Source organism: Crocuta crocuta, unplaced genomic scaffold, assembly GCF_008692635.1.
Source record: "Crocuta crocuta isolate KB4526 unplaced genomic scaffold, BGI_CrCroc_1.0 scaffold113, whole genome shotgun sequence".
Taxonomy (NCBI): Eukaryota; Metazoa; Chordata; class Mammalia; order Carnivora; family Hyaenidae; genus Crocuta; species Crocuta crocuta.
The window spans coordinates 11,183,952-11,200,905 of record NW_027530368.1 but is presented as its reverse complement, the minus strand read 5'-3'; the positions used below and the strand labels follow the sequence as shown (position 1 = coordinate 11,200,905).

The 16,954-nt window shown below is 35.1% G+C and overlaps 1 protein-coding gene across 3 annotated transcripts in view; it reads left to right on the top strand.

Moving 5' to 3' along the window:
* EHBP1 (EH domain binding protein 1) overlaps window positions 1–16,954 on the top strand; it is a 350,991-nt gene that overhangs the window by 159,233 nt on the left and 174,804 nt on the right. For 2 of the 3 annotated variants that reach the window (XM_077766440.1, XM_077766439.1), the window contains exon 8: window positions 15,352–15,474. In XM_077766440.1, the coding sequence (XP_077622566.1) occupies window positions 15,352–15,474 (123 nt within the window). Of the gene's footprint in view, window positions 1–14,587; window positions 14,693–15,351; window positions 15,475–16,954 lie in introns of all 3 variants that reach the window. The other variant, XM_077766441.1, reaches the window with a different exon arrangement.

Below are 16,954 nucleotides of genomic sequence, written 5' to 3'. Positions count from 1 at the left end.
AAAATAAATAAACATTTAAAAAAATTTTTCTGTATCTTTTTACATATATATTTCTATTTGTTGGATTCAGCATATATTTATAGGCCAAACTTTTAATTTATATTATTTAGTCAATTTTATAGCCATATTCTTTTTGTATAGTTCATTTTTGAAAGATCAAGAATTTCAATGCTAAATTCTTCAGTGCATAAAAATTAATTTTCTGATAGTTTCATTATGGGTTGTAATTTGATCAGTTTGCCCTACTTAATGCCTCTTGCCATGAAATTTTGTCTGATGTTTGATATTTGAACTCATGATTTCTTTATGTTTGCATTTTCCTGGTGTAGTTATCACTTCATCTTTTTTAAAAAAATTTTTATGGTTTATTTTTGAGACTGAGAGAGACACAGCACAAGTGGGGGAGGGGCAGAGAGAGAGAGGGAGACACAGAATCCGAAACAGGCTCCAGGCTCTGAGCTGTCAGCACAGAACCCAACACCAGGTCGAACCCATGAACTGTGAGATCATGACCTGAGCCGAAGTCGGACGCTTAACTGACTGAGCCACCCAGGCGTCCCTATCACTTTGTTTTTAACCTGTATTAAGCACTTCTCTTATAAACCGTATTTGGTTTATCTTTGTATTCTTTGCCCTTAATACTTATATTTTTTGATAACTGCATACTTAATTTCACTTATATTACTTTATCCTTTTATTTGTGAATTTTCTTACTATTTTTTTCCACTCACCATTTAAATTTTACTATTCTCAAATGTTCTGTATTTAAGCCTTTTTTAATAGAGTTATTTGGAAGCTATATGTTCTGTTTTCATTTTTTTTTAAATTTTTTAATGCTTTATTTATTTCTGAGAGAGAAAGAGACAGCATGAGCAGGAGAGAGTCAGAGAGAGAGGGAGACACAGAATCTGAAGCAGGCTCCAGGCTCTGAGCTACCTGTCAGCACTGAGCTGGACGCGGGGCTCGAACCCATGAACTGTGAGATCATGACCTGAGCCGAAGTCGGATGCCTAACTGACTGAGCTACCCAGACACCCCTCTGTTTTCATTTTAGTCTATTATCCTCTAAGATTAAAAAAGCCAGATGGATAAAAAATGAACCTGTAATTCTTTAGCAACATTAAAAATAAAACAGGCATGCATGGCTGGCTCAGTCAGTAGAGCATGTGACTCTTGATCTCAGGGTTGTGAGTCTGAGTCCCACATTGGGTACAGAGATGACTTAAAAATAAAATCTTCAAAACAAACAAAACAAAACAGATTGTATTGACTCACTTCATGTAAGATGAGAGGTTCAGTATTATTTTATTTTCTCCTCTTTTTATTTGAACACCTCCCAACTGTTATTTTTCTTTCAGTGAATTTTGGACTTCTGTTTTCAACAATAAATGAAGACATTTGAATTATGTTTATAATGACGTTAGCCACAGTTATACAATATTTTTAAAAATGCTCTGTCTTTCCTATCTTTGAGTTCTGTGTTTTATTTGAGTAGCTGAAGTACTTCAGGAAAGGTAAGTTAGTAACCTTCCTCTACTGCCACCAGTGACTTTTTACCAATCCTTCAAAATTTAATTATATTGACACATACTCTGAGAAACCTTTTTTGCCCAGTTCCTCTTAAGCTTGACCATTTCATCCCTTAGCTACTACTGTACTATTTTCAAATGTAGACATTTTCTTGCAGAATGAATGTTTATAACTGCTATGAGATATAATCTGATCTTTTAAATGGAGAATATGGTTTGATCTTTGTGAATGGCTTTTGGTTAAAACTAAATCTCAATTAGGTTCTCGTACCTTAAGTAAGAAAATTTTAAAACCCCAGGCTTTTATAGTTGTTTTGAGCAATGTTGTACTATTTTGATCAAAGCAATGGGGAAAAAAAGTGATAACAATACGTCAGAGGTTCTATGCTGGTATTGAAAGGAAAAGAAAGGACATTATTTTTGATCCAATTATAGATAAAATGAAAACAATGATAATCAGATCTTATTGTCTTAGTCTGTTGGGGCTGCTATAACAAAATACCATGGTTGGGTAGTTTATAAGCAACAGAAATTTATTTTCCACAGTTTTGGAGACTGGAAGTCTGAGATCAAGGTGCCAGCATGGTTAGATGAAGGCCCTCTTCTGGGTCACAGACTTCTCACTGTATTCCTCACATGGTGGAAGGGGGCAAAGGATCTCTTCTGGACCCACTTTTAGAAGGACATTAATCTTATTCATGAAGGTTCTGCCCTCATGACCTAATCTTCTCTGAAAGGCCCCCACCTGGGGCGCCTGGGTGGCTTAGTGGGTTAAGCGTCTGACTTTCGCTTAGGTCATGATCTCGCAGTTTGTGGGTTTGAGCCCCACGTCGGGCTCTGTGCTGACTGCCAGCTCAGAGCCTGGATCCTGTTTCAGTCTGTGACCCCCTCTCTCTCTGACCCTCCCCTGCTCACGCTGTGTCTCTCTCTCTCTCTCCTAGAAATAAATAAAACATTTAATGAAAGGCCCCCACCTCCTAATACCATCACACTGAGAATTAAGATTTCAACATATGAATTTGGGGGGAACACTAACATTCAAACCATAGTAACCTTTATTGCTTAAACATACACATACACCTTATTTTCTAAAATTCCTGTAGAAGAAATAACTTTCTTTTAGATAGTCAAAAATTCTCTGACCCTAACTGAAGAAATTGCTTTAATGCAACTTGTGATGATCCAAGATTTCTTTGGAATTCTACTATTTTGTGTTATTATTTATGTACGTATTTCTTTTCCCTATTTTATGTAAGTCCTTCAAGGTAGAGACTATGTTCTAACCATTTTTTTTTATCCCTCACTTCTGTCACATTGTCTGGAACATATTGAGAACTTAGAATGTGTTAACTGAAAGGCCGTACATAAATCAATGAAGGGACTTCTTTCTCGTACTATAGCCCATACTGATCACTCTGTCTGGCTTATTATCTTGTTCCATTTATTTGACCTTTACTCATATACCACCTAATCCAGGGTTGAGTGGTCCCATTTTATGGAAGATATGTGATCTGGAGGAGACACATAATTCAAGCCTTAAGTAATTCAAGACTAGTTTTCCAAAAGTAATGAATATAAAATGTGTATTGAGGGAGCAGGGGTAGATGGGGACAGTGGTGATTAGATGCATGCTCTTAAGTCAGTCCACAGTCATTATAACATTTTTGCTTTGATGTTACATTTTCTTTCTCTATTATATTTCCAGAGTACAGTCACTTAAATTAATAGCACAGCATGTTATGGCAGTTGTTTGGCTTCCTTAGTTGCATTTTTTAGCACATGTAAATTCCATTCCAAAGTTATTATCTTTCAGGAATTTATTTTTAGCACCAGCACTACCACTCTAAAAATGTTTGGGTAAAGTAGTTTTAAGATAGTTAAAAATATATTAAGATTTAACAACAGTAATGTTAAAGCAATAGGTTAAGACTAAACAAAATGAATGCATTTTATAAACATTGTATAAATAAAGTATGGTGGGTATTTTTATTTACCAACTAAAGTGGCAGTAATTTAAACACAGCTTATATTTGCTGTTCCTTGCAGCTTTGGAATTGCTAACAGAATGTTTATGGAGGAAAAAAATCATTATTTAAAATTTTGCCTCTATTAATGACATCTTTATATTGCAATAGAAGTGCATAAAATGCAATCACATATGAATAAATCTTGTATGGATATATTATTTCCCCAAATAAGCTGCAAACTTCTTGAGGGAATAAGACTGTTACAGTTATTTTGTGATACCTTAGATGAATGCCTAGAAGCTATTCATTTAATCAGTGATATAGAATATTGCTGTAAAGTCAATAGTAATTAACAAAATATGTCTTCTGAAATTATAGTCGTTGCTAGAAGGTATACATAAATCCATTATATCTATACTTGGATTGATCAAAAACCCTTACTCTGTCTCACCTGGGCCAAATTCTTGGCTAACTGAAAACATTTTGGGATCCGTTCTTAGGCAGGGACCTTTTACTGATACTGTTATATATAGGTACGTTCTGCAGGAGTGCAGCACCAGTGAATGGGCAAGGGAATTTTGAATTGCAGTTAGAAAAATTACAGTTTGAAATGTAGCGGGAGTAATAGACCTTGGAGATGAAGAATCAAAGCCCATGAATGGAAAGTTTATTATAGCCAGTAATAGAAAATATATATGGTTTTAAAACAGTTAGTGCCTCCATCTGTGGCACCCTCACAGCACTTGAACCAATATTTGGCAATATGACTATCTTTGGGATTCATGTTGAGTTTCTGAATACATAACAAAAAGAATAATAAAAGATTCCTCCATAAATAACAATGTCTTACTGAGTACAGCTCAGAAAATCAGGTTCAACTGAAGCATTTTATAGGAAAGCATTATTGGTGAACTCAGGCATTATGAAATATCTGAAAGATCCCAATATACCTAAAGCTGTTGGAAAGATAACCAAGGATTCTGTGTAGGCTCATCCAGACCTATACTTGTGACATAAGCCGGACTAAGCATTAGATTCATTTGGAAAGATATTGGAAACACAGTAGCATGCCAGCAGAGCATTCCTTTTTCACCGGAGTCCTCACAGCATCCGAGGTGCTATTCTTTGACCTCTATCTCACATGACAGCTTGGGTACAAGGAGACAAAATCCACATAGTTAGAAGCAGGAATTGCCTTGGTTTAAAATCCATGCTACAGAAGAGCTGGGTATCTTTTGAAACAGTTAAATAGGTATAGTTTTCAGAGTCCCTATAAGGGACATACCTAGTTACAAGAGTCCATAATTTTCTGAGCCCAGAACTGTGGCTTTCCATCAAGTATATAATCCATTCAGGGTCTTTCCATCCAAAGGCAGTTTATAAATCAAGATTCATTTTTACCATAAGCACTGTTGCCTGGTGTTTATTAATCCCTTCCCTATTGTTTGTAACGTTAATTTGGGATGAGGAAGAGTGATATATTGGATAACATCAGAGGAAATGATCTTAAGCACCAATCGTAGTAGAGGAGATACCAGTTCATATTTGAAGAGCTAAAGTTGATTATGGTATGCCTCAGCCCTCTGAGATTACATGTCCTACAGCTAGGACTTATGAATCGGATAAATTTGGTCTCCTTACTTTGAGTAGAAGGTCTGTCAGAATGAACTTGGGACTCTGGTCAGAGAATACATCCATTAATTTGCTTCTGGTTTTTACGTGGCCATTTATTCTCCAGTACCTAGGATACTCATGAACAAAATCATAGGTTTGCTGTGGGCTGTATAAAGTGATAGAATAAAAATGGCCACATATTTTGGAGGTCTGTGTAAAGGATAGGAATGGAATACTGTGTCTATTATTTAGGTACTAATAACGTTGGAAAATAGGGTAGAATCAGAGAGTTGGGGCATTTCTGATCCCTTAGGCTAAAAACTTGGTTAGGCATCATAGCTACCTCCTTTTTAAAGGAATTCGAGACACTGAAGACAGTAAGAATAGCTCTTCTTAGTGTTTAGAAGTCACATATATCAACTTAGAGACTAGAAGTAGCAGAAGACACAGATTCTAAATTCATTTTACTTTCTATGTCACACGTAAACCCTATTGCTGCTTTGTTTGTACTAATGACAACTGAACAGAATTCTCTAGGCCTCCCTGCCTTCCTAGGAAACTCCAGGAGAATTCTGATGACAGGACAAGAAAGGAAGTGAGAGCTCCAAAGAAAAAAGTTAGCTCTCCAGTACTTAGGGGAGGAACCAGGAGACAATGAATATTCTAAGTACCAGTATGCATTCTTTAAGGATTTGTCCTGGGAATGCACGATTGATTTAACCATAGTAACAGAATAGAGGAGAAAAACTATACATCTCAATAGGTATATAAAGGAGTATTTGACAAAATTCAGTACCAAGTTTCTCAGCAAGGTTTCAATGTAAGGGAATTTCCTCATTTTGATAAAGAACATCTGTGAAAAGCTACAGCTAAAATCATATGTCATGGTGAAATACTGAATACTTTCTTCCTAAGACTGGGTACAAGGCAAAGATGTTTACTTTCACCACTTCTGTTTAACGTGATACTGGAGATCCTAACAAGGTCACATAATGCAAAATTAATATAGAAAAATCTATATTTTAGGAGCGCCTGGGTGGCTCAGTTGGTTGAGTGTCTGACTTTCACTCAGATCTTGATCTTACATGGGTTCGAGCCCTACCTCAGGTTCTGTGCTGACATCTCAGAATCTGGAGCCTGTTTCAGATTGTGTCTTCCCCCCCCTCTCTCTCTCTCTCTGCCCTTCCCCTGCTTGTGTTCTCTCTCTTTCTCAAGAATAAATAAACATTAAAAAATGTTTAAAAAAAGAAAACTGTATTTTTATATATGAACAACAAACATTTGGGAAATAAAATTAACAATACCATTTACAGTCAAGGTTAAAAATAGTACAGATACTTAGAAATAAATTTAATAAAAGATGTAGAAAAACCTCTGCACAGAAAACTATAATACAATATTGAAAATTACAGAAGACCTTAATAAATGAATAGATAATCTATGTTCATAGACTAGAAGACTCAATATTCTTAGGATTTCCATCCTCCCCAAATCAGTCTATAGATAGAATTTAGTGCTAATTGTAATCCTAGCAGGTTTTGTGGTGTTTGGTTTTTGTTGCTGTTTGTTTGTTTTTGTTTTTGAGAGAGAGCAAGAAAGAGAGCAAGTGCACACACGAGTAGGGGAGGAGTGGAGGGAGAGGGAGAGGGAGAATCTTAAGCAGGCTCCATGCCCAGTGCAGAGCCCAATGTAGGGCTCAGTCTCATGACCATGAGATTATGACCTAAGCCAAAATCAAGTCAGACGCTTAACAGACTGAGCCACCCAGATGCCCCTATCCTAGCAAGTTTAAAAAAAGAAAAAAATTAGAAAGCTGATTCTAAAATATCTTTGGAAATGCAAAGGACCTGAATAACAATACAGTCTTGAAAAAGAACAGCATTGTAATATTATTACTAGATGATAAGATTTATAATAAAAGTATAAATCAGTATAGTATGGTATTGGCATAGGACAGGCAATTTGATTAGTGGAACAAAATGGAAAGTTCTGAAACGGACCCAAATTTATTTGGCCAATTAATTTTCAGCAAAGGGGCAGCATAATTCAGTGAGGAAATGAAAGTCTTTTCAACAAATTATTTTGAAACCCTCAGATGTCAATTCCTACCTCTCAGGACACATAAACATTAATTCAAGGTTGATCATAGACCTAAATGTAAAAGCTAAAACAATAAAGCTTCTGGGGAGGGGGAAAAACTATTTGTGACATGAGGGCAGGCAGAGGATTCATACATAAGACACAGAGGAGAATACATCTCTAAATTAGACTTCACCAAAATTAAAAACTTATGCTCATCAAAATAGATCATTGAGTACATGTATGGGTAAGTCAATAGACTAGAAGAAAATACTCACAAAGCAGATATCTGACACGTTTTGTATCCAGAACAGATTTTTTTAAATGTCTGACAATAGTGAAAATGCAACCCTGTTTAAAATTATTTTCTTCAAGATTTTAAGTAGTCTCTACACACAAGGTAGGGCTCAAACTTACAACCCTGAGATCAAGTGTTGTGTGCTTAACTGACTGAGCCAGTTAGATACCCCCAACTCTATTCTTTTTAAATGGGCAAGAATTTGAATATGTGGTCCCTCAAAAAAGATACATCACTGGCCAGTAACCACATGAACATGTTCTCAGAATCACACTTGTGATCAAGGAAAAGCAGGTAAAATTCACAATGAGATTGATTCTACACCATTCAAATGGTTAAAATTTAAGACTGGCAATATGTGCACTAACTGGAAGTCTCATCCATTGTTGGTAGAGTGTATTGTATAGTCACTTGGGGAATTTCTTATAACACTAAACATATATCCCTCTGACTCAGCAATTCTTCTTCTTGATATTTACACAAAAGAAATGAAAACACATGTCTACAAAAAGATTTCTACATAAATGTTTATAGCATTTTTGTTCATATTAGCCCCAAACTACAAACAGCTCAGATGTACATCACTAGGACAATGGCAAAATAAACTGTAGTACATTTGACCCTGAAACAACATGGGGGTGAGAGGTGTCAATGCCCTGCATAGTCGAAAACCCATGTGTAACTTTTGACTTCCCATAAACTTACCTACTGATAGCCTACTGTTAATCAAAAACCATATTGTTAACATAAACAGTTGATTAACATTTATATGCATTATATACTGTATTATTACAATAAAGTAAGCTAGAGAAAAAATGTTATTAAGGAAGTCCTAAGGAAAATACATTTAGATAACTTTACTGTATGGATAAAAAAAAATCTATGTATAAGTAGACCTGCACAGTTTAAACTCGTGCTGTATATTCATGAATGGAATACCTTTCAATAAAAGTGAACAGTTGTTATGTTCAACATCATGGATGTATTTGAGAACTATTATGTTAAAGAAAGAAAGCTTATGTAAAAGACTATATACATATGAGTCCATTTCTGTGACATGCTGGAAGCGGAAAATTCCGTGTGATGGTGATAGCCTGAGTTTGGGGATTGATTGAAAAGAGGCATGAAAAAACTTGAGGTGATACAAATTTTCTGAATCTTGGGTTACATGGATATATATGTTTATCAAAATTCATTAAATATTACAGTTTTAGGTTTGTGCCTTTCACATATGTGCCTATGTAAAATACTGGAAGACAATGTAAAAATTATAGTAAGAAATTATTTTATTAACTGTATTAATAGGTAAGAAAATAAATGCTTTCCAACTTTCTGATTTATTGATCTGTGTAGTAGCTAGTCTCCAAAGATTGTTCCCCAGTGAACCATGCTTTATATTATTCATATCCTTTTATATCTGGGCTGGCCCTGTAAACTACTTTTAAGCATATAATTCGTTGTGGAAGTGACAACTTTGTAACTTCTAAAGCTAAGTCATAAAGAGCCTTGTATCATCTACCTGGCCTCTTACAATGCATGCTCAGGGGAAATCCATCTGCCCTGAGATTGCTATGCTGAGAGGAACTCCAAACTAGCTATGTGGATAAGACACATCGGGAGAGAGATATGCCTGGCCAGTCCCCAACCGTTCCTGCTTTCTCAACTGAGATACCAAACATGTAAGCGAAGAAGCCATTTTGGACATCCAGCCCAGTTCAAGATTTTGATGACTTTAGTCCAGTCACCATCTAACTGTGAACCACCCAGCTGAGTCCAGTCAACCCACAAAACTGTGGGAGATAGTAATTTGTTGTGTTAAACCACCAAATTTTCGGAGGTGGCTTAAACTGTAACATTTCTAGAGATGAGTGAAATATAGATAGATACATGCATGAATACATAGATAAACATAGATTAAAAAATACTCTTTCTATAATTAACAAATACAGATTTTTCTGTCTTTACAAATATGATGCCAGTTATTATGACTCTCTTTCAGTTCATTTATTCATTTTTTACAACATACATTAAGTCTTGTGCTAAAAACTGCTGTGTGTCAGAGTTGAAAGATGAACATAACCTAGACACACAGTTGATTTAATTCCAGTTTTTTATATGGTTAGTGTGTGAGAAGGAAGTGTAGGATCATTAGGGTGAGAATGCCCAGTAGCAAACCTAGTACTTACTGTATATCTGAAAATTGTTTGCATGTGTGTGTTAGATTAAGCCAGGAGAGTAGATGAATTCTTCCAGGAAGGGCAAATTTAGGGAGAAAAGAAGAATAGATCTATGATGGAGTTCTGGGGAATAAAAATATTTAAGCGGCTGAGGGAAGAATACTTACCATTATATGAGACCAAAACAGAACTATTAAGGAGATAGAACCAGGAGTTAGTATTGTCCTGGAGAAGGAGGAGAAGGAATTTCAAGGAAGGAAGGGCTAAGTACACTTATTTATACAGAGGTCAAGTATGGTAAGAACTGAAAGATGCGTAGCATATTCACCAACTAGACTATACAGTGGTGATCTCAGCAAGAGCACTTTCAGTAAGGGGGATGAATAAAGGTAGAGACAAAAACAGGGTGCAGTGAGTTGAAGAATAAATGGTAGGTACGAAACTGTAGACTACTATGTTTTTAAGTTGTTTTCTTATGATGATTAAAAGAGTCTGGCCAAACTAGAAAGGGCTGATGGTTGAGAGACTTAAAAAAATTTGGGAGCAACTTGGTCATATTAATATACACCACTGAGGTTTAGTATATAATTAAGAGGAAGGGTTGGCGATGCTGATGACAGACTATTCAATGTCTACTTTTCTGCCTGAAGGTAGCTCCTAGTTCCCCGTTATGGTCTACTGTGGGACTAAAAATCATATTATTAAACCCATTAGTTGTATCTGTAAATCAAATATTTATGGACCTGAGCCTGTGAGAAAAGTGACATTTTCCTTGATCTCTGCCAGGAAATTGAAAGGTTACTATCTTAGAGCATCTTAGAATGAGACAGACCTGTACTGAATCTTGTTTTGCTTTCGCGAGAAGAATGAGGATGCTGCAAGATTTGCAGGTGTGTTCTAGCTCTAGGCAGTTTATTTTTTTCTTCTTTTAACTCAACTATGGACTTTCTCAAAAGGAAAACACCACTTATTCTTAATGCCCCACCCAACCTACCCCTTTTTTTCTTTCAATGTGAAAATCTCTGGTGGTCAATTTCTAACTTCTTTTGCCTTCCTAACGGTAGAGTCGCAAATTACTTGACCCTTCGCTTCACCCCTAATTTAGTTTTCCTTCTTATTCTCATCAATATGAAGCAAGTCCAGATTGACACACTGTTGCTATGAGTATTGTACACTTTGAGCTTATCACTCCATTTGAGTAGTGCTGGGGTAGAAATTTGTGGCTATGACATAGCATTCTTAGCATTTTTCAAATGTTAAGTATTTGGTGAAACAAGGCTGTAATACTAGGCTAGGAAGTGTTTTGGTCAAGGTAGTATAATACAAAGCTTTCCACTTGAGAAAAATTCTGGGAGGGGTGCCTTGGTGGCTCAGTTGGTTAAGCGTCCGACTTCCCACAGTTCGTGAGTTGGAGCCCTGCATCGGGCTCTGTGTTGAAAGCATAGAGCTGAGAGCCTGCTTTTGAGTTCTGTGTCTCCCTCTCTCCCTCTGCCCCCCGCCCCCCACCTCATGCTCTGTTTCTGTCTCTCTCTCAAAAACGAATACACATTTAAAAAAAAGTTTCAAATACGTTTTTCTTGTAAATCTTTGTAACTTTATTCTGACTATATACTATAAAGCACCTTGATATAGGAAATTTATAAGAAGCAGAAATGTACTTTTTAAAAGGGAGAAAATCATAAAAATTATGTATGTTAGACTCCAGACCATCATCTTGAATGCCAAGTTGATTTATTTCCATGGGAAGTTTCACAGACACCTATCTCTAGTTTGGTATGTTCCCAACTGAATAGCCCCTATCACAGTGGTGGAACACTATCCACATAGTCACCCAAGTCAGATAGCTGAACTTGTGCGAGGTTCCTTTTCCTATCCCTCAGGTCAAACTAACTACCAAATTTTTATTCTTAATTTATTCTTTAGTGAACATATATTTACTGATTGCCTCCCTTCATGGAGTGGCAATGCTGAACTATTCATTTTCTTGCTTCTTGTCCTGTTTTTTTTTCCAAATGCTGCCACCGTGTTGCTGCTGGAATGATGTACATAAATGCTGAAATGACATACTGAAGTATACATTTTGATCTTTCAGTGGATCCCTATAGTTCTTAGAGTAAAGTTCACATTGTTTGGTTTGATCACAGTAATCTTTACAATAGGACTTTTGCCAACATCATCTCATTCCATTTTCCACCCTGGAATCTTAAACCTCAGACAACTTGCAGTTCCTCAAATATGTCTTGTTCTCATTTGTCTCCCTTATGCCCTTGGAGAATGCTCTTCATTTTTTTTTCTTTTATTTTAATAATAATAATGTCTGTCTTATATTAGCTCAAATTTAAATAAGTTCGGAAGGCCTTTCTGACCTCAGACTGAGCTACATGCCTCTCTTCCAGTTTCAGAAGCTTATAATGCATATCTCAATGATAATATTTACCATACTTATCTTACACTGTATATTGTTTTACTTGTCTGTCTATCACATAAAAATATAAAGCTTTGAGGGCAGGTACTACCAAAGATATATAATAGGTACTTGATAAATGCTTATTAAATAGGTTAGATGGTATTTCTTTGGAAGTTGCCTCTCTTTGTGATTTGAATTAGCATTTATTTACATACCAAATGGAGTATTGGTAAGCTAATCAGAATTACTTTTTCACTTTGTTAATATAAATGAAAGTTCTAAAGCACAAGTTCTAGGAGTCATGTAAAGATTTATTTAAGCTATGGATAAATACAAAAACTAGGATAAGGACAACTGTCATCAGTGAACAAAATGGAAAGAAGAAATTACTTTGGATAATGAGGAAATGGTCATCAGTGATTTTAGCTGTCACTAAAAGCATGGTGGGGGGAGGAAACATTCTAAACATATAAAATATCACAGTGTAAATAATTTAATCACATGATGGAGTCATCTTGATAATATTCAAAGAAATGCCCATGTTGTATCTAAATCTCTATGGAATAATATTAATGTTTCGAAGGTGAGTACCAAGTCTCATATTTCTTCAGTATTCCTCTATGATACTCATTTTGTAAGATGTTTAAAAAAGATTGATTTCCGCCTTCATTGACTATAAAATAATTAAAATGGGTTAGCTATATAAGGAAAACTACAAATCTTTAAACATTATTTAAGAAATTTTTAACATAGTGGGGTACCTGGATGGCTCAGTCGGTTAAGTGTCTGACTTCAGCTCAGGTCATGATCTCATGGTTAGTGAGTTTGAGCCCCACATCAGCCTCTCTGCTGTCAGTGCAGAGCCCACTTCATATCCTCTGTCTCCCTCTCTCTCTGCGCCTCCCCTGCTCACGCTTTTTCTCTCTCAAAAATAAATAAGCATTAAAAATTTTTTTTAACCTAGTAATTGAACATCTATTTTTGAGAGAGAGACAGAGTACTTCCAAGAAAGGAGCAGAGAGAGAGGGAGACACAGACTCTGAAGCCGACTCCAGGCTCTGAGCTGTCAGCACAGAGCCTGACACAGGACTTCCAAACCTACGAACTATGAGATCATGACTTGAGCCGAAGTCAGACGCTTAACCAACTGAGCACCCCAGGTGTCCCTTGTTTAAATAACAGGCAATTTTATTCATGCAAAATGTATTTCTCATTAAGACAAAAAAAAACCTGAGTAAGTTTGTCAAATTTATATATATATGTGTGTGTGTGTGTGTGTGTATATATATATATATATTCAAAGATCTGTAGTCTTTAGCATCATCACATATTCTAATAGTCATTTACTAAATCTGTTTCAGTATTAATTTGTATTTTTATAGAATGTAAATTCCAGGAGGACAATACCATGTATTTTTTTTTCATCCTTGTGTCCCAAGGATAGTACTTGGCACAGAGGAATAAATATTTATTCAACAACAAACGAATGGATGAAGGCAACCTTTTTACAACTGTGTATTCTGGTTTAGTTCAAATAAAATTTAGAATGTGTACTCAGATTTGTAGTGTTAAAGAATAGCATTTTTAATGCTGAATTTATAACTGTTTTCCTATTTCTCACCTTTTTTTTTTGTTTCCCACTGAATAATCTGGATCTGTTTTGTTTGTCGAAATACCTAAGCTATTCCAAGGTTGTAACTTTGGAAAGAGGAAGAATTAAGTAGAATACTCTAGTAGGCTCTTATTCGTTTTCTAAGTTAACTTTCACCCAGTGAATGATAATTGCTCATATTCAAAGTTGTCCAAAATATATATGAATCATGTTAAAAGATTCTATTTATGTACCAAATGAATTCAATCTTATTTTAATATTTTTCTATCTAACCTTGTCTCTTGTTCTATTTCTTATTGGATAAATTAAGATTTATAAGATTTCCTAAAGCCAATACTCAAGAGTTCCCCTAAAAGAACAGTTAGAAGAACAGGAGTAGAAAACAGTAGCTATTTTCTGCTTTTCTTATTTTGTGCTGATTTTTAAAATTGTAGAACATGAACAAGTGCTTATTATGTCCATGATTCATATAGATATACTCTTAAAAACTTTAGTTTACATTTAGAGTATTATGAAACAAATAGTACATATTTTCTATAATATCAGGACATTTTGTATTGTTTCTAACATACGCATTTAAAGCATTGTTTTATAAATACAAAATGTGGTTGCTAAAAGCCTGTGTCAACCTCTTGGGTTATTATCTTTGTTTTGTGTTTGTTAACAGAGTTGTTATATTAATGATATAAATTTAACAAACCTTTTCTATTTTAAAATATGAGTAGAACATTAACTTTCAGTTAAATACGTCTGTTATAGTCCATCACAATAACATCCTCTAAATGTACACTCGTGATTAACCAAACATCCCCTCTCTTTGTCTTTTTGAGTAACAGCATGCTTCTATGGCTCTTTAATTAAATGACCTTACCTTACATTTGTCTCGACTGGCTTCTGTTTACAGAAATTGTAAACCAATTGAATGCTCTGAGCAGCTTAGATGAAGATCAAGATGACTGCATAAAGCAAGCAAATATGCCTTCAGCTAAATCAGCCAGTTCCTCTGAAGGTCTAAGAGCTTTCTTCCTTTCTTTCTGCTTCTGATTGCCTGTATTTACTGTGACCTGCTACCTCTTGACTTCTCTCTGTACTTATTAGCTGTCAGTTTTGTCTTTGTGCTTTTCCTTGAATGTTTTCTTGGTAATTTGTAGCGCACCAACAAGCAACAACATAACTAACCATCTTTAGCAAAGCTTTGTAGGCAATGAAGGGCAGTGATTTGAAAACGTAAGAATTGATCATATAACGTGAACATTTATCTTCAGTTAGCTTATATATTATAATTATACTGTTTTTAAATATTTGCTTACATTAAACCCATTTGAATTATTCATATTTAGGAGTGAAGGATGTTTTTCTAAAAATCTGTATCAGCACTTTTTTAATGGGTCAAATTAGATTCCAATGAAAGTTTCTCTCGTACATTATCTGACATAATTTTCTTTTTTTCTGACATAATTTTCAAATTAATGTGTATATATTTGTTGTATTTGAATATGTTGGTATGCTACAAAGTACTTGAATGGCATTCTGCCATAAATAAAATGCTACATCTTATTATTTGCAGGTATTATTAGTGTGAATTGTTATAATTTGAAATATTTTTCAATGATCAATAATTGTACTTAAGTATAATCATAGTGAACTAACACATATGTTTATTTTCAGAGCTTATCAACAAACTTAACTTTTTGGATGAAGCAGAAAAGGACTTGGCCACTGTGAATTTAAACCCATTTGGTGATCCTGATGTAGCAGAATTAAACCCATTTGGAGATCCTGACTCAGAAGGTAGCAAATTTTTTTCTGTACTTTTAAAGTCTTTATAATGTGAAGTTATTTTGAATAGTTAAGTAGGAGGAGTTTTTTTTGCAAAGACTCGAAGTAATTTTTGTTTATGATGATATTGTGTTCAAAGCCATTTGCAGTTGATCAGCAAATCTGAGCAGTTTCCATTGAACTGTTTTTAAAGGAAAAAAATAAACCTTTACATGGGTTTTTTTTTTTTTTTTTTTTTTTTTAATTCCAGTATGATTAACATTCAGTGTTAGGTTACTTTCAGGTGTTCCATACAGTGACCCAACAATTTTATGCTTCACTCTGTGCTCATCAAGATAAGTGTAATCTGAATCTCCTTCTATTTCACCCTTCCTCTCCATCCACCGTCTACATGAGGCTTATTTTATTTTTTATTTTTTTATTTTTTTTTTTACAAATAGTTTATTGTCAAATTAGTTTCCACATAACACTCAGTGCTTACATGAGGCTTATTTTTAAATTCTCTATTACTTTGGTCAAGGTAGATAGTAAAGCTCTAATGTTAGAGATAACAGTATTTTACCTACCTGGCATATAGTAAAGTCTCATTAGATTAGTCTACCACAGTAAGGGCAGGTTGTGAGATATGCTGATATTGGGCTTGTGAGGTTGGCTTCTCCCCCTGTCAGCTCCTCTGACGTCATCCTCAGAGAGTCCAGTGGACCCCTCTACCTCACACTCCATGTCTCTGGCTGAGTATTGTAGTCAGTAGGGAGAGTACATTGTGTACATAAATGGCATGGAGCAAAAGGAAGCTTGAAAACCACCATCATGTCTGTAACATACTTGCAAGGAATAAAACCAGGTAACTTTTTTTCCTAAGTCATTTCCAAAGTAAATGTACATCTTTTAGACTGCTCTTAGGAAATCCTCATGAGCTTTGAAAAATTTTGTTACTACCTCTTATGGTGAAAATGCAGCTTTAACTTGAGGATTCACTCTTGTTGGAGCAATATTTTGTAATGCATTTCATCTTCTCTTCCTTTACTTTCTCCCTTCTTGCCAGATTCTAAATTAGTAAATTTAAAATGAGATTTTGTTTGTGAGCTTTATATATTAAGAATACATTTTAAATTTCAATGGCTATAATAGATCTTAGAAGTAATCTATTTCACCTGCCTCTTTTCATAGATTAGGAAGCTGAGGCCCAGACAAATTCACTGATTTGAACAAGAACTTTACGTAAATGGAAGTGGAGGTGGAGCTAAGATTCCTAATCAAGTGTCTTCTTTTGGCCACACAGCTTCTCCTCAGTTGTGTGCTACATATATCTGAGTTTTAAAAATATAACCGTAACATTTTGAGACATCAGTATTTGAACTTTCCATTTCAAAATCAAATAAAAATAATTTAAGTATGTAGATAGATAAATAGATGGATCTTTTTTCTGAAATATAGAAAGAAGTAGCAGATAACATGTAACTTCTGTTAGGAGAGGTTAGCCAACCTGACT